The 22,518-nt window shown below is 38.2% G+C and overlaps 1 protein-coding gene and 1 non-coding gene across 2 annotated transcripts in view; one reads left to right on the top strand and one right to left on the bottom strand.

The window, feature by feature from the left end:
• LOC140239855 (uncharacterized) overlaps positions 1 to 22,518 on the top strand; it is a 71,406-nt gene that overhangs the window by 28,480 nt on the left and 20,408 nt on the right. Inside the window, exons 2-6 of the mRNA XM_072319677.1 lie at positions 7,856 to 8,062; positions 9,985 to 10,086; positions 10,864 to 10,992; positions 14,776 to 14,943; positions 18,394 to 18,591. Of these exons, the coding sequence (XP_072175778.1) occupies positions 7,856 to 8,062; positions 9,985 to 10,086; positions 10,864 to 10,992; positions 14,776 to 14,943; positions 18,394 to 18,591 (804 nt within the window). The remainder of the gene's footprint in view (positions 1 to 7,855; positions 8,063 to 9,984; positions 10,087 to 10,863; positions 10,993 to 14,775; positions 14,944 to 18,393; positions 18,592 to 22,518) is intronic.
• Positions 3,727 to 3,798, bottom strand: Trnag-ucc (transfer RNA glycine (anticodon UCC)). The gene has a single exon. It is a non-coding gene; the product is annotated as a tRNA-Gly (tRNA).

Here is a 22,518-nt window from a genome sequence, read left to right as displayed (position 1 = left end):
AAATATCGCCCCATTTTGGCACGATGGGCCTATCCGGCAAAGGGTGACAGGAGCTTAAGCAAAGTCGCTGCTTACAATTCCACCGTCTCGTCACCCCTGTACTTCACCTCTGTTATTGATTCGAATAAAATATATTTGATCATATTAATAAATAGAAAATCTTTTAGGATCGCTTTGTTTTACTCTGTTTTGGATATTTCCGTCATTTCAAAACCGATTTTCGTCAAATAAACTTTGAATTCCTCTTAGAATGATATGCTCTGTAACTATTCATTAGTCAGTTAGTAGTTTCATAGTATCTCAGAAAGTTAAAAGCTCAATCTATATCCCCACCAAAACTATGCCATCCTTTAAAATATAAAACTTTGAAGTGTCCAGAAGTGAAAGAGAGTGGGCGTCTTAAAGATGTGAACCCCACCATAAACTTCTGAAAGTTTGGACACCATAAAACCCAAAACTGAAATAACAAAACAACAACAAACAGCAACTGATTGATGAATTGCTCTTTCTCGACGCAAAGAAATACCTATTGTTAGTATGTTAGAAGCAGCCATTAATTTGAAAAAAAAAATACTAGAAAATCTAACGAGCGCTATTATCTCGACATACCCTACCGCAGTACATGCTTTTGCCGCTTTTTCAAACTTACAATGTTGCCTCAGCCGTGCAATGTAGAAACGTGCCGTTGACACGGTAATAACAGGGCTCCGTGTTACAGGCAGCCATTATTACCTCTCTATCTTCACGTTAATAGCCTCTTTTCTTCCCTCTCTCTCTCTCTCTTGCTAGATTGTCATGAATTAAACACGATTTTTTAACAAAACCAATTTCTGTCGTTATATTGGTTGGAGTTATCACGTCTGATTTAAAAGCAAAGATGTACTTATTTTTTGTTACGAGCACTTACGTAATCTTAATTGGCGTTGTTTATAAGCTTTGCCTATATTGAAATACAACCAACCCTAATATTTGATTTTGGCAGATGACTTTTAAAGGCAGGGAATCCCATTTGCATGCCTTAAATGAAGAGTTGTATAAATACAGTGGTATGTTGAAGAGAGTATCATTTCAGAAACTCCCATAAAGTATTGAAAGTGGAAGGTAACATTTAGTACATTTTTGTTGACCGTTAGATTTTGATTTGAATTTTTTTTTTCTGGGCTCACTGTAAATTCCAGTACATTACTAGGCTACCTTTGCAGACCCATGCACTGCATGTGTGTCCATCATGTATATTTTGTGAAGAAAGTTCATCAAAACTTACAAACATTTCTATATACATTCTTGCCACACACTCTATATGTTATTACATCAGCTCTTATACTTTTAGATTTGTGTTTATAGATAAAAAAAAAAATACAGAAGACTGCAACAAAAAGGCTTAAGTGTGGCTGACACACAGAACTACTGAGTAGTTGAGTTTTGCGCATTATTCAAATTGTAGATAACTGTTGACTTCCAAATTTCTCAGCAGTGGCCTGAACAAGTCCCCTGAGGTTCATATTTAATGTTTTGCTGCATTTTGGGAGGTCTGTAAAAGGTATCCCCTACCTTTAAACGAAATCACAAACTTGTATAGAGTATAAGAATAGTCTAAATATATCCCTACTTTTATGATTCATCAAGGAGAACTCGAGTAGTAATTATTTTATATTACATCCTGTATATCGTAATTTTCAAAAAAAAAAAAATCTAGCTTTTTAAAATACTTATGTTTTTATCTATTTTTGCTTAAAACATCAATATTTCATTTCATACAGACTGAAGGAACCAGGTTCGACCATCGCTTGTGCTACCTTCTAGTTCCTTCTTAAAAATAATATAGCCCTGATATCATTGTTACTACTGTAATTACTTTGACTTTTTATAAGTTTGTTAAGTAATCTGTACAAGGTATAAATACATGCTGGTCATAATTATATTCATCGTATATATCCTCATGTTGCCTATTTTGATACATGTAATGTGAGTACTTAAATCTGTAAATTTCATACAAGAAAATAAGTTGTTCTCTGATGTCATACATTGTAACAAGAAATATTTTCCTGAGGATTTGTATTTTGAGATCCTGTGTAATGTCGGATGTCTTTAGGCGTCAAGGGAGGACTGCGTCAGCACACCGTAAAGACCAGTGGAATCTATGTTACCGTCATAGTTAGAGGGCCTATATTCAGCATCTCTGAAAATCTTTTCTAAAACTTTGACGACGTATAATCATACTCAATATTTATCTCTAGCCAGCCTTCCAAATTCGTATATGCTCTCTTGCAAGTAGTACACATAAAAAATAAGAAATGAAAACAAACAATAAACAAATTATTATGTTATCTCTTCTTCTCGCTCTTTCTCAGTTTCAACAGCATTTTTGTTTCTGTCTTATATTTCCTCTGACTGCCTTTTTCATTATTAATGAGTCTTTAATCAGGTATGTTTTAATTGTTTTGTTTTTTTAACCGTTTCCTTTTCCTCACAGACACTGCGTACTTGGCCGTGGTGGATAATGGTTGCCATGGCAACACTTGTTTCCTTCACTAGAGGTTAGTAGGAGTATTGGCATCAGTCATTACAAGGCGGCAATCCGCCGGAGATACCATGTATAAGTACTTAATAAACTTGAATGTTACATGAGACGATGTATTAATAATTATAATAGATTGACTACCAGTGTGAGTACATTGTTGGCATCTAGAAGTACGTGCTACAGAAGCATCCAAACACACCTACACACACACACACGCACACACCCACGCACACGCACACACAGACACGCGGCACCATGAACACATAAATGATGTATCGTGCAAAGCGCATGATTTATTCATGCGGCAAAATGACATTGAGCACAAGTACTTTAGTAAGTGCAAGAGCCAACCAATAATGTGTGACGAATAATAATGTCAGAAGGAGCCATTTCATTCAAGCCCCTTTATAACAGCATAGATTGTAAACATTGATCTCTGTGTAGTTCAGGGGCCCGTTTCATAAAACTTGTCATCAGTGACAACTGCCACATTCCTATGACAAATTTGCTCTCAGCCAATCAGACATGTCAGATGCAAGGATTTCAGTAGCTTGTCACATCTATGTTGTTTGTTGTTTTATAGAAAGAAAGAAGAGAGAGAAAAATGGGGCCCTATACAAATAATTTGCCCCAGACAGCACTTAAGATAAAACAGACATTATAGATCTTAGAAAAATATAAACAAGATTATTAGATATGTGAGATATGAGAAAGGAAGGAGAAAATCGGTGCGTAGCTTTGACATTATTATTCCTCTTACTGTTCCTCCTTTTCGGAAAAGCGCAAGAGTTGAAAAATTGGTCTCCGCTGGGACTCGAACCCGGGTCTTTGGCATGGAACGCCAACGCCTTAACCGCTCGGCCACGGAGACGTCATAGCGGTTCAGGCAGACCCAAGCTCTAATACCCGACGGACCAACCTTTCAACTCTTTGACTTTATGCACACGTTCCTTTTTGTGGCAGAGAGTTATGAATAATAACCAGCCGCGTGCCTCAGCTGGATCTTCTAATGAGATTCACGTAGCGGTGAATTGGGATAATGTTTTTGTGAAAGAAGTCACCACTACAACAGCTTTTTGGCTTCTCCTGGATAATTTTGCATATGTGAGATATGAGAAAGGAAGGAGAAAATCGGTGCGTAGCTTTGACATTATTATTCCTCTTACTGTTCCTCCTTTTCGGAAAAGCGCAAGAGTTGAAAAATTGGTCTCCGCCGGGACTCGAACCCGGGTCTTTGGCATGGAACGCCAACGCCTTAACCGCTCGGCCACGGAGACGTCATAGCGGTTCAGGCAGATTATTAAATATATATGTATGTACCAAGTCTCCACGAGGGAGCTCATATTGTCTCCACAAAGGAGCTAATTAGGTCTCCACGAGGGAGCTCATATGATATTTATGAATACCTCAAATTCTTTAGTTAAGCAAACTCAAATTACTATACAATACACGCGCGCGTGTACCGCACATTAACTCACCCATGTGCACATACACTTAAACACATACATCTCCAACCACGCACACACTTACTAATATCAGAGGTCAACCCAACATGATATAAAGTATTTAAATAAAACGCACACACAACGATGTAAATTACAGAATAGGGAACATTGCTACAACTGTATCATTGTTTCAAGAGAAAAAATATATACTATATACAGTGTTAATATGGATATCATTATTTCGAGAAAAAAAAAGATGTTTATACAGTGTTTATATCATAGAGCTCTGAGCATCACATCAATGATTCGTGAAAAATCCAGAAGCGTTGATACAGCAAAGTCGTTTGCAACAAATGTTGTCACATCTATGACAACTTGTCACTGATGACAAGTTTTATGAAACGGGCCCCTGATCATTATTGTAACCTTGTTTTGTCTGTTCACAATCAAGACCATAGGCGGGCCCGGGCGCTGGTCAGCAGTGGTGGATCTAGGAGGGCGCCCCCTTCTTTTGTATGAATAAAAGAAATAAAAAACAAAAATGAAAGGGCGTCTCCTTTATCTGTTTAATTTTGCGCCCACCCCCACCCCCTTTCCGCAATTCCTGGATCCGCCCCTGGGTCAGTGTGCGGGGTAGTCGCATCAGTGGACACACCCCCTCCGTGGAAACCTACCCGGTTAAATTCTTGGTGTCTGTCTGTTAAAACGGTACCCCTTGCTCTCTCCTGCGGTTTTTATTAACCGTGAACAGGAGTTTTGTTTTCTGGACGTTGTCGTAACGTTGTCGTAGTAAGGTCTATTTAAAAAAAGGCTTCATACTGACTTTCTGAGAAGCAAGTGTCACACAGTTCCGAAACAAAAGAACACAGATGGGCACACGACAAATGAAATGTTCAAATTAGTCGAATGATTCGTTGAGGGCATCTTGTAAAGCCACCGTATAACCGCCGGTGAAAATTTTCAGGGTATTCACAAAAGATCGGACCAACAGCATTTGCTCGGTCTTTAACCAAGTACGGGGGGAAATTGATCTTTCCATATTCGTAAATGGCCACCTTGAGTCCATTCCCAGACAGTGTGACGTCATCCAAAAAGGATGACGTCACACTGTACCGAAATCGAGCAACGATGGACATACGGTCAAGCTAATGTTCAAAATTAGTTCTGGTCGTAGGGGCCTATAAATATCGAGTCATTCGTGAGGGCATCGTATGACCGAGGATTGAATTTCCTAGACTCATGTGGCAACTTCGTGGGTGGAGGCAAAATCTTTGGCAAGCCAAAACACGATAGACCGAGACTTTGCGAAGGTTTATCTTATGATAAAGATTCTTATCCTTTAATGTGCTTTGGGCGTTATCGTGTGACCTTTTATTCAAGATTCAAAATCAGTCATCTCGTCGACGAAATGACCATTTCGTTCACGTAATGAACATTCGCAACGAAATAAACATTAATATATTTCGTTACGAAATGACTGATTTCGTAACGAAATAGGCCATGCGACACTTGGCGCCCCATACAGCTCGCACCAGCTCGCACGCTCAGTGGGCATTCGGCTTAAAGCAGAAATCTATAGAGAATCTAGAAATATGACAAGTTTGATATCTACGGAAAGCTAAGAAGCTAGTTAACAAAACTGGATATCTGTTAGACGATGTAACTTTACCCCCAAACTGTTTTTGAGATTGAAAAACACCCAATTTCCATGACCACGTAGCTCCGTTCGCTACAAGAAACATCGGATTTGAGCGACGTCACCTAATGTGTATGAGCTGATTTGCCGTACGTCTATATGAGACCCGCTGTGGCAAAACCCGAAACTTCTCGGCAAATGTGATTTCGCGCTACAGCCCGAAAAAGGTCAAAAAATGACCTACCTCAGGGACCAAATTGACATTTTGGTATTACGTTGTAGGGGAAATTTTCTAGTTTCTGACTGATATCAACAACATTTCAAAATACAACCTACAAAATGTGGAATTTTGAAGAGAAAAGTGGGATGTCAATCTCAAATGTTGGCCAAAATCTTACGTCTAAAGACCAAATCGCCTTCGCTTACGGCGAAAATGACTGTTCTTTTGGCGATCGTGTCTTAGATATTCTGCGTTGAACCCTGACACATTTGGTACCTACAGAAAGCTCTACATCTGCTTATTCCAAGTATGGTCATGGCATGATGTCATGCTACTCACTTTCATTCATAAATTCGTCTGAAACATCGCGTAAACAGCCTTGTTGCTTACCAAGACAAGTGATCGAAATACGTGTTCACGATTGGTTAACTGCGCCGAGGACCCCCTTGTTTACAAGCAACCTACGTGTTATACTATGGGGATCGCTGCAGCAGCGATGCATGCTTGCAGTGTATCGTGACTGCTGCTCAGCACGGAAATGTTGCAGTTTCCCGCTTTGTTAGAGTGTTTTTTTAGCAAGTTGAGGTAGAAATTAGAATTTAAACCAACACACAAGAGAAAAAGAAGGTCACATTTATCTAACAAACCTTCATCATGCCATTTCGAAGAAGAATCAAGCTGAAATCACGGCATCACTGCCGATTCTGCTGGTACTGTTGTGCGTACACCTGATCACGGCAATCGCGAATCTTGAGCTGATTACGGTAGGTTTTGTGCTTTTCAAACGTCGTATTTCCGTAAATTTATGGGTGTAAAAATGATTTCCAATCAATTACAGCCCTTTGACTTAGTTATCATCCTTCATGAGTATGTATACCTCAGCTATACGCAATTCCCCCACAGTGATCGATTTGTTGTGTCAATAATAACAGCAAATTGTTACTGTACGAAGGAACAGCTGATCACGGCAATCGTGAATCTTGAGCTGACGATAGGTTTTGTGCTTTTAAAACTTCGTTTTCCGTAAATCTATGGGTGTAAAATATGATTCCAATGAACACAAACAAACAAACAATTTCACGACGTGAATATATAGTTTTGGCGGACGATTTATTCTAGATTGACAACAAATTACACACCAATTTCCTGAAAAGTGCGCACAGTTTGCCTATAGATACGTAAATCCCACTGGGTTGCATACACACGTGGTGACGTCACAGATTTGGCACTTTTCGTAGCCGCATCGAACTTCTTCCAGTGCTCAAATTTGGTAAAAATAAAGATTCTTATATTCAAAGCAGAGACAACTTTATTGCATGATTTATGTTAGAAATTAATCAAAATAACATTAAATGGTGGAAAACAGTCAATTTATATGATATTATTTCCCATAAATTTCTTCTTTAAGTCTTCGCGACTTGGCCGCAAATAAGGAGACTTCGCGTAGACGTCGCGAAAACGTCTCCGAGACGCTGAAACTGTCAAAAAGGCGAACACAATTCTCTCGTGACTCCCCGCGGACACGACTAGATTCCAGGAGACGTCGCGGCAACTTTTGCGGAGACGTCATGGAGACGTCTCTGCATCTAGGGAGACTTGAGTCCGCTATCAAGTCCCCAACAGTAGTCTACAGCCCTATTGGATGCCCACTTTACAGTGTGGACAGGGCATTGTGGCAAAAGTTAGAGAAATGCTGACTTTGATTGCCGTAGTTTGTTTGTTTGTGTTTTTTTTTTTTCTGGTATTTTTTGGTATATTTAGGGCCTATAGCATTGAGTTTCCTTCTGTTCAACTGCTTCGAGTCATTTCATCGCGGCAAATACTAACACGGTGTGGCATGACACTTCGACTTTAGCTCAAGAAGAAAAATATATATAACGAATAAAGTTCTTCCTGTTTTGAATACAAATATTGTCTATTTGTTTGTTCTTTTTTATCTGCATTGATTGATTATGACTCTCCATGATAGTTGATTGTGAAGACACACTTGTGTTTGGGTTGATAAGTTATCATCTTAATTCCTCCTTCAACAGTCGCTTCATCAAGGTCGTGTAGAGATGAGTACGATCTAAACTACATATTACCATTCAGAAAGTCGTGTCAGCAGAGTGGAGTCTCAGAGCACGGAACTGATGTGCGTCTCATTCCCAAACTTGTCCCCTTGACGTTCGGCTTTCGATGTATTAGCGGCAAGAGGAATCGCCGTTTTGCCTCCGGTTACCGAATCTGCCGCCTTCCAGGTAAATTATTTTTCTCGCTCATTCCCCCCCCCCCTTTTTTTTTTAGTTACGCTTTTATTCCTTACATTTCATCGAGCAATGATTACTTATACAGATGCCTTTATAGCAATTAGCATGATTAGTGCTCTACACGCAGGCCTACTAATGAACACTTGGCGCCTGTTCTCCGGAATTCAGGCTTTACGCCTCAGTATCAGTCCCTCCAGGAGGCCTACAACTAAAACAAAACAAAACAAAACAAAACAAAACAAAACAAAAAAGAAAAAACCCGCAGAAAACAACTCTTGAAACACAAAGTGCATTACATTCTTTTACAGCAACTTCTATGTATTTCACTGAATGTCAGCAGCAACCCTGTATTCCAATCATATACCAATTCCTGAAGCGGATAAATCTGGAAGCGACATGAGTCTTATATATATACATATATATATATATATATATATATATATATATATATGCAGAGTTTGTTTTCAAAAACCGATAAGTCCATATTTGTCAAATGGAGATATTTACGATTAAAGGTCAAGAAAAATAAAGAGAATAATGAGAAAATTTTTGCTTCTTTTGACCATAACTTCAAAAATATACCTTTATATGTAGTGACCAATATATAATTTAAAAGGTATTGTTTTGTACTTTTTGACAGAGACCGTACTTCAAAATCTTAAAAAATGGACTTATCGGTTTTTGCAAACAAACTCTTCATATATATATATATATATATATATATATATATATATATATACATATATATACCGAACATGTTAGTCATTGCATTCTTCATCAGCGACCATTCATCGCATCCTATAGTCGCTGAAGAAGAATGCGATAACTAACCTGTTTGGTGTTTGGTCTCTAAAACATGCGCTTTCCTCGCCGGGATAAAGCGTTTTAATGCCATTTTAGGTTTTTATCATATATTATAATACATATACATTGTGTTATATTTTCGTTCATTTGTCAATTTCGGTGTTCACTTTTCATGCTTTTATGATCTAATAATGATGAGATTATATAAACAATCAAAGGGAGGTATCATTTTGAAGCCTTTCATTTCCCTTCAAGACCTGTAAAAATGAATGCAATGAGTGCCTACCTTTATAATGATTATTTAGATCATTTAGATAGCTAAATAGACTTTTCATGCATTAAATAAGAAATGTTGTTTATAGGTTGTCTATGATAACTAAATGTCCGATGTGACATCAGGCAAATATTGTCATGACGTAGGATATCAATATCCCCTCCGTATTTGAATGAACTCTTTACTGTACGTCCATCACATTATGCCACAAGGTCGGGCGACATGCAAGTGAACACTATACGCCCTAAAGTGGATTATGGAAAAAGATGTTTTTTGTATATAAAGGTGCTTCTTTAGGGAACGATGTTTCTTGCATTTCCCTTGATACATTAAAAAAAAAACAACTACATGAATATATAAAATAATTTTGAATATAGGATGTGTAACCGGATGGAGTATTTTAACCATTCTTCTTCTTTTTTTCACTCATCAATTCACAGTCAAAATATATCAGCAATACCGATTCTCTTCCGTATTTGAAATTCATTCTCACATGCCCCTGTTTTCTCCTCATGTCGTAATCTAAGGCCTTGTTGTTATTTTTTCTTTTTCTTTTTCTTCTTTTGTGTCTGAAACAAGCTTATCATGGTGCTTATACCTTTTTGTTCTGCTCTTTGCATATGTGATGTATATGTTTGTCATACTGTATGTATCATGTTTGTGTTTTTAACCTGTATGTGTGGACTCCTCTGAAAACCAGCCTTTGGCTGACAAGGGTGAACCACCCCATGAGTGGAAAATAAAAATTGTATTGAGTTGAATATGAAGATTTGGAATGATAATTGTCACATTTCCTTTTCCAACCTCTCCTTTTATCGCTGCCTTATGACACCAGATTGTCTTACACATCCCTGTTCTAACGGCTACTGTGAGGAGACTATGTCTGGTTACACCTGTCACTGTCCTCCGTGGTTCACAGGGGTGCGCTGTGAGACCAGTGAGTAGCTCTTTTTACCCACAAGATAGAAGCACAGTTTGTTGTCCTTGTTGCGCTGTTGTGTCATTAGCCAGGACTTTTTTATGCTGAGAAGATTTAACGTCAGTAGCGAGAAATAAATATGAAATCTCGACATTTGATAGTACTTCTTTTTACATTGATATTTCACGTGTGTAAGTTCCAGTCGGTATCTCTGAAACAAAAGCTGTGGAAGAAATCTGTCTTAGTCGAAGAAGTTTCAATAGAGATTGCAAGAATTAGTTTCTCTAATGATCAATTTATGTTTTTTGTTTTTTTATTGATGACCTGAATTATGAATTACTACGTTAAAGAGATGGTATAATTATGGTTAAGATATGTATTTAGATTTTAACTTCCTGCGAGATAATGCTAGAAATTATTATCTAAGAGGAATTCAAAGCTATTTGATGAAAATTGGTTTTGAAATGGGTGAGATATCCAAAGAGACAAAGTGGTCCTACTTAAAGGTTGGTCCAACCTTTAATCAGGATCGCGTTTTTTTAGTTTGTCCTGGGATATGTCAGCCATTTCAAAACCAATTTTCATAAAAGAAACTTTGATTTCCTGTAAGAATTTTATGTTTCATAATAAGTGGTTTCTATTAGTATCTCGAGGAAAGTTAAAATCTGAATACCAATCTCAACCAGAACTATAATATCTCTTTAAGGCGCGTGGATGTATAATTAACATGCAGGAACGCCTTGATAACCGTGACGTTTATGACATGATAATGCTTTTCTTTCATTCAATAAACAGACATCTCTGCAAGTATTTTGACAACAGAAATTGTACTGCAAGGATCAGATACTACCGATGGAGAGGTTTTGCTGATCCCCGTCACGAATAACACCTCGCCATCATCCAATCTGACACACGAGCCATCAGGTATGTTAAAGGAACAATATGCAATATAAATGTATGTTGACATTTGTTGATTCATGATACCCTCAATATCACTTATTTTGTGACCATATCAATGTTTTAATATGTGAAATAATGTCTTATGATATTTTTTCTGCTAGTTTTTTTTTTTCTGTTCAGATTATTTGGACACGCCCACAACCCTTCTAAACCAAGATTCTGCCAGTGATGTCATCTCTCCATCAATAATGTCAGGGAAAATGTAGACTATCATCCTAAATTATTTGAAACAATGTTTCCATATTCTTTTGGCCACATTAGGGATGATCAGAGTACTATGATGAATCACCATTGTCAACATGTATTTGCATTGCATAGTCCCTTTAAGCATAATCTGCGCAACAGTAAGGTGCTGGCGGAAAATGTAGAGATCAGGGGCGAACTATTGCGATCGCTTTCAACGTAAACCCAGAAAAAAATCAAATAGGATCTTTTTTTTTAATTGCATAAAATTAGACGTATAAAGCTCACTTTGACCTCAGCCTAGTCACGTCCTCTGTTTTTAATGGCATATATATCTCTGCAGCCCAGATTGTAACACAATATGAACGTACATTACACTTACACGAACACAACAACAAAAGTTTTTATCCATATTGGACAAAAAAAAATACAGTTTCCCATGCTTTCATCATATATACATACATCCACGCAGGAGACAATGGCATTATCTTGCTATAATGTAGTTACATACTGATTTTTACACAAAATCATTGTCAAAAATAGTGTTTTTCGTTAAGAATTAATCACCTGTAACCTCTTGTTCGTTGCCATGATATCCATTATATATCATACAAGACAACAGTAACTGGTGCGAATTCTTCAGCTTAACTAATTGATTTCTTGACCAAAAAGGAAGATTTATGAAGACATAGTATAGGAATATTTATGAAGACTGTAAAATGAAGAGGTGGAATTTTTATTTTTACTTCAAGCAGTTTGATTGATGTTTCTGATATATCAATTTCCTTTTCATTCATCTATCTATTTTTTTTTTTGGCCTCTGTCACTCTTATATCAGATAGAATGATATAACTCTTACACTTGCACTTGTTGCAGCCGTGACACATTCTTCCCCATGTAACTTACCACTGATGATCAACTCGTATACATTCTCCTCAAAGGATATTAGAATGAATGGCAACTGAGTCGTAAAAGAAAAAGTCGTCATAGTATAACACCAGTGAATAACATTATATGAAGGGAACATATATTACGGCTGGATCATCCAACACACACACACACACACACACACAATATATATGGATTCGGTTCATGTATGCCATGCTAATCCATGGAGCTTAACTAGATTCTCTCGCTTAAAAAAGCTGCAGCCACACAAATATGAGCATATTCAGTTTTAAAGAAGACATCTTACAGTCTCTAACTAGAGTGTTTGTTGTTGTTGTTGTTGTTGTTGTTGCTGCTTTTCTGGGGGGGGGGGGGTGGGGTTACGCACGGGACATTGTGCTGCTAAGACTATTTGTAAAATTGACCAAATTTATTTTTGTATTTGTTTTCCTATTTTTGTCATAATAGATGAAAGGACAAGTTCACCTTCATAAACATAAGGATTGAGAGAATGCAGCAATATTAGTACAACACATCAGTGAAAGTTTGAGGAAAATTGGACAATCGATGCAAAAGTTATGAATTTTTTTAAATTTTTGTGTTGGAACCGCTGGATGAGGAGAATACTAAGGCTCGTGATGTCATTATGAGTACAGCAGTATAAAGAAAATGTAAAGAAAATTCAACATGATTATTTTCATTTTTTTTCGCATAATAAAAGAGCACTTGATTTGCCTCTTTCTAAAGGCAATGGGAATAATATTACCCATAACATAAGTCAGTAACGAGTCGAGGGAATGTGTACTTTTTTAAAAAGATGAAATTTTGTGAAATTCTCTTTATAGTTTCCTTATATTGTTGTACGCATGTGAAATCTTACACTGCAGTAGTCTTCTCATGCAGCGGTGACTGCGCAAAAACTTCAAAAAATCATAACTTTTGAACGGATTGTCCGATTTTCCTCAAACTTTCAATGCTGTGTTCTACTAATATTGCCACATTCTCTCAATCCTTATGTAAATGAAGGTGAACTTGTCCTTGAAGTGAATGTCTTTCGGTATTTCATTGAGGTGTAGCAAGCATCATTTCGGTTCAGTCCGGTCATTTTCCTGTTTTCCTGTTTTTCTTTTTTATGCCTCCGCCACGAAGTGTCGCCGGAGGCATTATGTTTTCGGGTTGTCCGCCCTTCCGTCCTTCCGTCCGTCCGTCCTTCAATTTTATGGACAGCATAACTAAAAACCGTTTGAGGTACCCGAATGAAACTTGGCAGGTGTATGTATGAGTGGGTGAAGTTGTGCCTATCAACTTTTGGGTGCAGGTGCTTAAGGTCAAAGGTCAAGGTCAAATGCTCAAAATTTCACTATTTCCCCCATATCTATGCAATGCCTGAAGGTATTTTTATGAAACTTAGTATATACATGTATTACCCAATAAAAATTATTTAGTGAGAGTTTAGGGTCATGTGGTCAAAGTTCAAAGGTCAAAGGTCAAGTGAAAATGTTAAAATTTCACTTTTTTTCTCCATATCTCGGAAATGGTTCAAGGTATCTTCATGGAATATAGTACATAATATGCATATACTGACTGGCAGTGATTATCTAGGAAACTTTGGGGTCATGATGTCAACGATCAGGGGTCAAAGGTCAAAGTCAACCCATTAAATTTCACTTTTTCCATCACATTTTCCATCTTATTTATGCAATGCCTGGAGGATTTTTCTTGAAACTTAGTGAATACATGTATTACCCAATAGAGATTCTCTGTGAAGTTTTTGGCCAAAAAGGTCAAATGTCAAAAGGTCAAAAGTCTAGTGAAAGTGCTAAATTTCACTTCATCCTTTATATCTTGGAAGTGGCTCAAGGTATCAGCATGAATCTAATATTCATGCATGTTCTGCCTGACAGTGATTCTCTTGGGAATTCTTAGGTCATAGAGTCAAAGGTCAAGGGTCAAAGGCCATGTTAAAATGCTAATGATTTAGTATCCAATACAGATATTACATTTTTCCTCTATACCTTGAAAATTACTCAATGAACAGACTTATAAAAGTCCTCAAATCCCCAAATACATGCTCTCTTAGAAAATGTAGCCATTCATCCAATTAAACAGGTCTAGTTCAAGGAAAGTGAACACTCAACACATTATAACATGTCATTTTAATATTTTGCCAATTAGATGAAACTGTTATAACACATTGTCAAGACGTACTATAGACCTATTAGGAGAATCATACATTATGGCGGAGGCATACCAGTCGTCATAGCGACATGTCTATTTCTAAAAATAATCATTGGCATTGATACAATAGATAAGGATACAAAATGTATCCATCCATGCCATTTGATCGCACCAAATAAAGAATTATTTAATAACAGGTCCGTGAGTCATACAGCTCATGAGTTATACTGCCCATGAGTTCGACACGAGGTAAAAACAGCCCAGGAGTCCGACAGATACAAGACGGTCGGTCTCGTGTGCCTTGTTAGCTGAGTGTCAAACAAAAGAACTGTATGACTCGTGAGCTGTATGACTCGTGGGCTGTATGATTCGTGGGTGTCGGTCTCGTGACGTACACCCAAGAATTCTACCTCTATTGTCTATCTTTATAGTTTTGACAAGCTGCACTGGACGAAAGCTTTATATGCCAAACTTCAATGACCGTTTATAATTCAACAGATTTGGATGGTTGTGAATACGGGTGGACGCCGTTCAAGAACTCCTGCTACTTCATCTCGGAGGAATATCTTCATTGGCAAGATGCTCTGGAGCTGTGCGAGTCATTTTCAAATAGTTCCGGTTTGGCTAATATTCATTCGATACAGGAACGAGAGTTTCTGGTGACAGGTCAGCACATGTTTCCATAGCAACATGAAAGTTGCTCTTTCAACTGCGAAGAAACTGTCTTACGATTGTTGTGCTTGTATTTCTTTTTGATTGGTGTAGATGAATTGCATAAGTATTGTAATTTAAGAGTGGCTCTCTATAATTAACGGTATCTTTATAACGTAACTGAATAAAAACAACTAAAATTGTAGTTGTGAATTATTGGCACAGGCGAGGAGCACACGACTGACTGTAATTTAGATTCCTCACATTTGAACGCTTTGCCGCCGTCCATTTCCTTTAAGTACACGTATTCCATAGTGCTTACGATCATATAAACACATTCACTATTATCTAGATGGGGTCATCCCACTAGATAGACACCCACGGGTCATACAGCCCACGAATTCGACATTGATAACAGCTCCATGAGTCACACAGAACACGAGTCATAAAGCCTATGAGTTCCACACTATGCGAATACATCCCATGAGTTCAACACTAGGTAAAAACAGCCCACGAGTTCGACAGATACATCACCATTGTGAACACGGGGCTTTATGTTTCGGTCTCGTGGGCCTTGTTAGCTTAGTGACGAACTAATGGGCTGTATGACTCGTGAGCTATAATAACTCATGGGCTGTTTGACTTCTGAGCTGTATGACTCGTGGGTGTCGGTCTCGTGGCGTGCACCCGTCTAAATAGATAGGCCTAATGGAATCAACCTTTGGCGATTAATGTCATTTACCAAAAAACAAAAACAAAAACAAAAAACAAACGATCGCTATAACCTTGAACCAATCTTTGTTAAGTGCATAAGCCTAGGAGAGCAGTGGGTCATATAGTTTATGTGTGTGCGTGTGTGTATGTGTGTGTGTGAGCTGTTATAGTGGGACGCCAAGCCACCACACTTCTTGACGCATGAAATGTCATTTAATCAGCTGCTAGTATAACTAGTAAGCCCTAAATATTCGCGGGCCGTACAGGTAGATCTGATAGGTTCCAGTGACAGTAAGTTTAAATTTTACACTTGCCACAAGCGTTTCCTGCATTTCTTATAAAAGGAGAAATGCATATCCCAGTTGTTAAAGATAATGCAACTTGATTTGTTGAGTGTATATTTGTGAGTGTCTGCAATTTCATATAAATTACGAGGATATTTTTGCCCCATGCCATCCGTCAAATCCATAACATGTATTATTTGAACAACTTTGAATCCCTGCCATGACCTCTGACTAACGTGAATGCATTGGAAATTTATTTATTTATTTATTTCTGTGTGTGCGTTTGTGTGCGTACTCGTTTTATGTCTGTTTCCCGAGGATTATGTCAAGTTGTCTCGTTGCATTATTACTATGATTTTCACGACTCACGAGGGGTCTGCATTCTACAAGCTTGGCTTTTTAGCAGTCACCTCCATTTCCGACCTTTTCTTTGTCATGATTCAGTCACATTTTGTCCATGTATTTCTTCAACTAGTATGTTCATTGATTCATATAAACAAATGACGTGTATCTAAATTTCATTTGGAAATGTAAAAGTTACATTGTACTTAATTTGTTTATATGAAATTGTCATATCATATGCTTTGGCCGGAAATGAAATAAAAATGAAATGAAATGAAATTGGAAATTTAGTCTAATCTTAACGCATTCGTTGAGTTCTATGGCACATTTTTTTTTTCAATTTACAGTGCTCTCCGCTTAATCGGATATACTGCTTAATTGGGTACCACTTAATCGGGTACTCCGCTTAATTGTCTTACAAGCTGAAAAACCGTTCCCAATGCATGTTATATTTACAGGATAATCGGTTAAGCATTCCGGATGAACGTGTAGGCATTTTCGAGATTAATCTGATCTATTTCCATAGTTTCCGCAAAAAGCCTCTAAAATTTGTTAGAATAGACTTATAGATTATGAAGAAACTGTAAAGTACTGAAAGTCAATAGTGAGCTTCGGTTGAATGTTAAATGTGCAGTGTATGACCAACTCGCCATAACACTGATACAAGTAGACGCATTTATGCATGCCGTGTACGAACCCTTGCACCATAATTGCAGCAGCACACACACTACCAACACACTCTCACACACACAGTGACACACTTATCACTTTGTCTTGTACCTATGAGCTATGGCTAAGAATAAACTAACTCCATTGAAACTCTAACTTCTCTTCAGGCCGTTAATTGAAAACAAACTTACCGTCTCCATGAAACACGTGGATGCAGCAGAATTCGTTGAAGCATATAACATGTATGCAAATAGGAATCTAGTTTCAAAGTAACATGCTTTCCGGTTAATCGGGTTCTCCGCTAAATCGGGTACATGCGCTGCCAGACACTACCCGATTAAGTGGAGACTACGGTATTACCATTACTTTCAATGTGTAGAGCTACTTTCTGACACAACTTGCTGTTACTGGATAGGGTTGAACGACCTACAAGAAGAGGGGAATTTCGTGTGGAGCGACGGATCTGTCCCAAATGTAAGACGGAAACTTTTCTACTTTCAATCAGACTTTCTGATGACATTCTTGTAATATTGTGGAAACAGGGGTCCAGAAAGTCTTATGAGAGACTTTAGCTCATAAGAGACACCATATAGTGAAAGACTTCATGAACTGGATTTTACTTCTCTTTGAAAGTCTCTCATAGCTACATACGAACGACTTTGGCCATTCTGATATTCATGTAAATACTAATATATAATGACTTCATGAAACTTTTAGCGTTGTTTTCAATACCATTGACCGTCACTCTGTCGTACTTTAAAGACAAACTGAAAAACTGTTTCATTGTAATCCCGCTCTTTCAACAACCAATATTCATCCTCCTTCAAATCTTCCTCTGGTAATTTTTAATTTTATATAACAACAATAATAATAATAATAATAATAATAATAATAATAATAATGATAATAATAATAATAATATAATAATAATAACATAAGATCTTCTTAAGAGTGGCCTCCTCAGTGTTGCCACTGTTCTGCTAGAGGGCCCTGCCATTATCTATTTTACCCTAGCGTTTCCAGATACCCATTATATACAACTGGATCGAGAGGGACATTGTGGGTAAAAACATCTTGTCCAACGATGTAAGCACTGCGTGGGAATCGAACTCGGGTCCTTCGATTGGGAGTCGGGAGTCTTATCCACTATGCCACAGCGCCCCCACATAAAACGCCTAAAATACGACCAGAGAGTTTCTGAGCAACCAATTGCCAATAGAATTTGTAACATCCTGTCTCATTCTAACCCCAAGCCTTCCGCCGCTCTCTCCAATCAGCAAGTGCTTATTTCAGACTGGCGTACGTCATTATTCTAGAAATATGTTCTTCTTTTACAATTACGAAAATCATTTTGTACCTTAGAAGCCATGGATAGGAGGCGAAAGTACTCACTAAGGTACAAAATGATTTTCTTGATTGTGAGAGAAGAACATATTTCTGTGAAATCACCAATCAGATGAACCTCATTCAGGATATGTCATTATCCAGTTTCATTCTAACCCCAAGCGTTCCTCCACCACCTCCCAGCAGATGCTCATCTCAGACTGGTATGAGAAACAGCCAGACGATGGAGAGGGAGAGGACTGTGCAATCATTAAACACATCGACGGAACGTGGAATGACGTCTACTGTGACAAGACTCGTTTATACATATGTGAGATATCAGGTATATCTCTCTCATCATTGTCTGTGCTTTAATCTTATATATATATATATATATATATATATATATATATATAGAGAGAGAGAGAGAGAGAGAGAGAGAGAGAGGGGGAGAGATAGATAATAATAAATAAATAAATATATATGTATATATATATATATATATATATATATATATTATATACATAAAACCCATGCTTTCTATCTCTCATTGTATGATATTTTGTTCTGAGCATTATAGTTATCTAGGCCCTCAGCTGACTTTTACAAATCAAACTTGCTTGTATGAAAGCAAGTTTCGTTTTTTTAATGTAACCTGGATATTATAATCATATGTATGTGTGTATGTATGCGTGTGTGCGAGTGTGTATGGGTGAGTGTGTTCGCATGGGTCTCTGCGTGTGCTGGATTTCGCATGCAGATGCGCGCGCGCGTGCGTGTGTGTATGTGTGTACGTTTGTGTGTATGCGTGCATGTGTCTTGACATGTGCTAGACTGCGGGCATGCGAGTGCCAGTGTGGATGCGTGATTATGCCTGCGTTGGATTAAAGGAATTATGATTTTTTTTTTGTAGTATTATATATATATATATATATATATATATATATATATATTTGTAAAGAATTATTGATTGAAACATACTCATACAACCTTACACACTTGTGATACATGAATAGATTCTATGATTTGTTGTGGGTTTTTTTTTTCTGTGAAGTAATATTTGATAATTTTTCGTGCAATCTATATTTTATGTTTAAAGACACTCAATCGGGAGGGTACATGGACATTATTTCAGCCGCGGGTGGCGCCACGTAAACTCGCTTCCGAAGTTACTACGAAGCGAAATATGTGTGTGCGCAAGACATCCCTGCTGCAATGTATCGCGCTATAGTATCTCGATTCCTCGCTTGAGCGCTGAGCTCACCTGAGATGTGTGTACGTATACTGTACATGTGAATTGCATGCATGGTATACGGTAGCGATCGCAATATCGCCGGCCGTAGTTATAGGGCCTGAGCTGCCTTTACATACAATGTATGTACATACGTATACGCACCTTCTATAGTAGACTTCTCTCATCATCGCATCGTCGATCGTCGTCATTCGTCAACCATACTCGTCAGATCAGATCAGACTTAGAGTACAGACCACAATCAGTTGACAATAGATACATGTGTGCAGGTAAATGTGAGGATGGCCATCATGGACGATGGCACATCGTCATGGGTTGCGGACATGACCGCAGAGCTGTCTATTTTGAACATGGACGATTGGGTCGGAGACCCTGTATCATGTACTTGCTCAGGCGTGTGTAAATTCAGGACGGGGAAGCGGCTGTGCCCGTGCAGGGCCAACGGCCACAGTTGAACTGCACAGTGTACCTGTGGCCGGCCGTAGTAAATGGGGGCCCTGCGATAGCGTCATACAAGTAAATACGTTCGCAGTCTTTCGAGTTGGACGGCTGTTTGATCTCCATTGTTAAGTTTCATTACTAAACCAACGGCTAAGCCGAACTGAACTGAACTGAAGCAGTACTTAATTTTTATTCCAAACAGTACACGCACACCACACACATTGATATTGACATACCGATGACTTTATATCGACTTTGCATATTACGATCCGGCCGAACGTATCACAGCTGACATGGGATATGCAGCAGATCATTGCACAATGATCAAAACAACCTGCCATATGCATCGCAACTTGCTATATATATGAAGCTTAGAGTTTTAATATTTCTTCATTAAACCATACTCATAAAACTAAATATTTGATAACGCAATATATAAATAATCTATAATATTGTTGTAGGATATTTCCAGAAATTTTAAAATATTATTGCTTAGATTGCTGAAATTGGCACCACAGTACAAATAAACAGAGACTGTAGCCAGGTACATGTACGTACGTACACACACAGCTCTCTCAGTTGTGTCATGACTGTTATGCGGTTTTGTGCGTGCACCCATTCGGCCCCATTCGGTAGGTATTCGGGCGTCCATGTTGAAATTAGGGTGGACGGCTCGCACGGCTCTTGTAGTCTAGCTGGATGTTCGCTGGTGCGTTGCGTAGCGTCGTGTTCGACATTCGGTACGTACGGGAGGTACGGTAACGGGAGGAGCAGCGTGTCATGCTTTTCTACTGAGTTGCAAATCGCCTGCGACGATTGAGCGTCTTTAATTGTGATTTCTGATGCGGATGTTATATACGACGGTTCGATGTGTTCTATTCAATTTGGAAGTATTCATATGTCATTGCAATGTATTTTAGCCTTCGGGCTACGATTTTGCAGGGTTTTTTTTTTTTTTTTTAAACCAAATACACCATTCTAATAATAAAATGTTTTCCCCACTATGAGTCAAAGCCTACAGTACTGCTGTCCTACCTCATTGACTGTCAACAGTGACCTTCACGTCTATACCTCGTTTACATATTGAACCATGTTTCGCGGCAGCGCAAGGGTCATGTACTACTGGCTGGAAGAGATACAAAGACACTTGCTACAGCCTGCCCCAGACTCTTGCAACTTGGGCGAATGCAAGAACACGGTGCGCCTCTACGTTAGCCAACAAGACGGCCCATCTTCTGAGTATCGGGTCCCTACAAGAACAGGAATTCGTTCAATACGGTAAATCATAGACTTGCCAATCTTATGTTCATCCCGGTCTATAAACATCTCTATTACAAACCCTGCTGGAATTTAAAACAAACAAAAAAAACAACAAACAAACAACCAAACAAACAAAAAAATACAGTATCCAACATGATGGCGCACAATGTGATGAAATACAGTGTGAATACAATGTGAAATCTCTTCACACTGTCAAATTCGAGCTTTTCAACAATGTGAACATTGTGAATCATAAATCACAGTGTGAAACAAAATATCACTATGTGAACTATCTGTGAAAAACCACATCACAGTGTGAAATCATCTTCACACTGTTAAGTTCGAGCGATTTCACATAGTCGACTATGTGAACACACTGTGACACGCTGTGATCTTTTCAGAAGGAAACTACTGTACTATTGCCGTTTACTTTAGTATTGTACTTCGGATTCAGCAGCGTTACGCCGCCGTGTCCGCCGCCGCCGCCGCCGCCGCATCACATTCTTGTGTGTACTCTAGTTGCCACAAACCTTGACGGATTTCTTTGAAATTTCGTATGGAGGTTCATATTGGTAATATCTCCACACCTATAACTTTGGGTGATGCTGCCCCCAGTGTTCCGTCTTTCATAGGGTAAAATGCCATATTTTTGTGAATAGTTTGTGTGCACTCTAGAGGACACATTTGATATCCTATCTCTATGCAAGTCATCCCTCCCCCTATTTTCCTATATGTTATGTATTATGTACGAGGGCTGCATGCAAATCAAGCAATACTTAAGCTGTAGCCCTTCTGCGTTATTCATTGCATCACTGTTCTGTTGGACATTTATGTACAGGCAATGAAGAAAATGTATTGCTGTATATTCTAAAGGTAATGAAAAAACTCATTTTGTTAGCAACTTTAATGTTCATGTATATCCATTTATATGTATGGTACCATTAATGTATATGATATAATTATGTTTATGTATCTGCATGAGCAATGATATAATGCAGGAACCAATAAAATCAAATCAAATCAAATCAAATCAAGATAACGGATATAATTCAAATTTGCTATGGAGGTTTATCATGATGTAATCTACAAGCCTATAGATTTTAGATGTGCTATACCCTCAGTGTTCCATCGTTGATAGGGTAAAATGCCATATTTTTGTGCATAGTTTGTGTGCGCTCTATATAAGCTACAGTTCTTGACGGATTTTGGTCAAATTTGGTATGAAGGTCTACCATGATATAATCTACAAGCCTTTATCGATATTGGATCTGCTGCCTCCAGTAACCGTCTTTTATAGGGTCAAAG

The sequence above is a fragment of the Diadema setosum genome, chromosome 16 (genome assembly GCF_964275005.1).
Source record: "Diadema setosum chromosome 16, eeDiaSeto1, whole genome shotgun sequence".
NCBI classification, from domain to species: Eukaryota; Metazoa; Echinodermata; class Echinoidea; order Diadematoida; family Diadematidae; genus Diadema; species Diadema setosum.
Note: the sequence above shows the minus strand (reverse complement) of the source record. Positions and strands in the feature narration are given on the sequence as shown.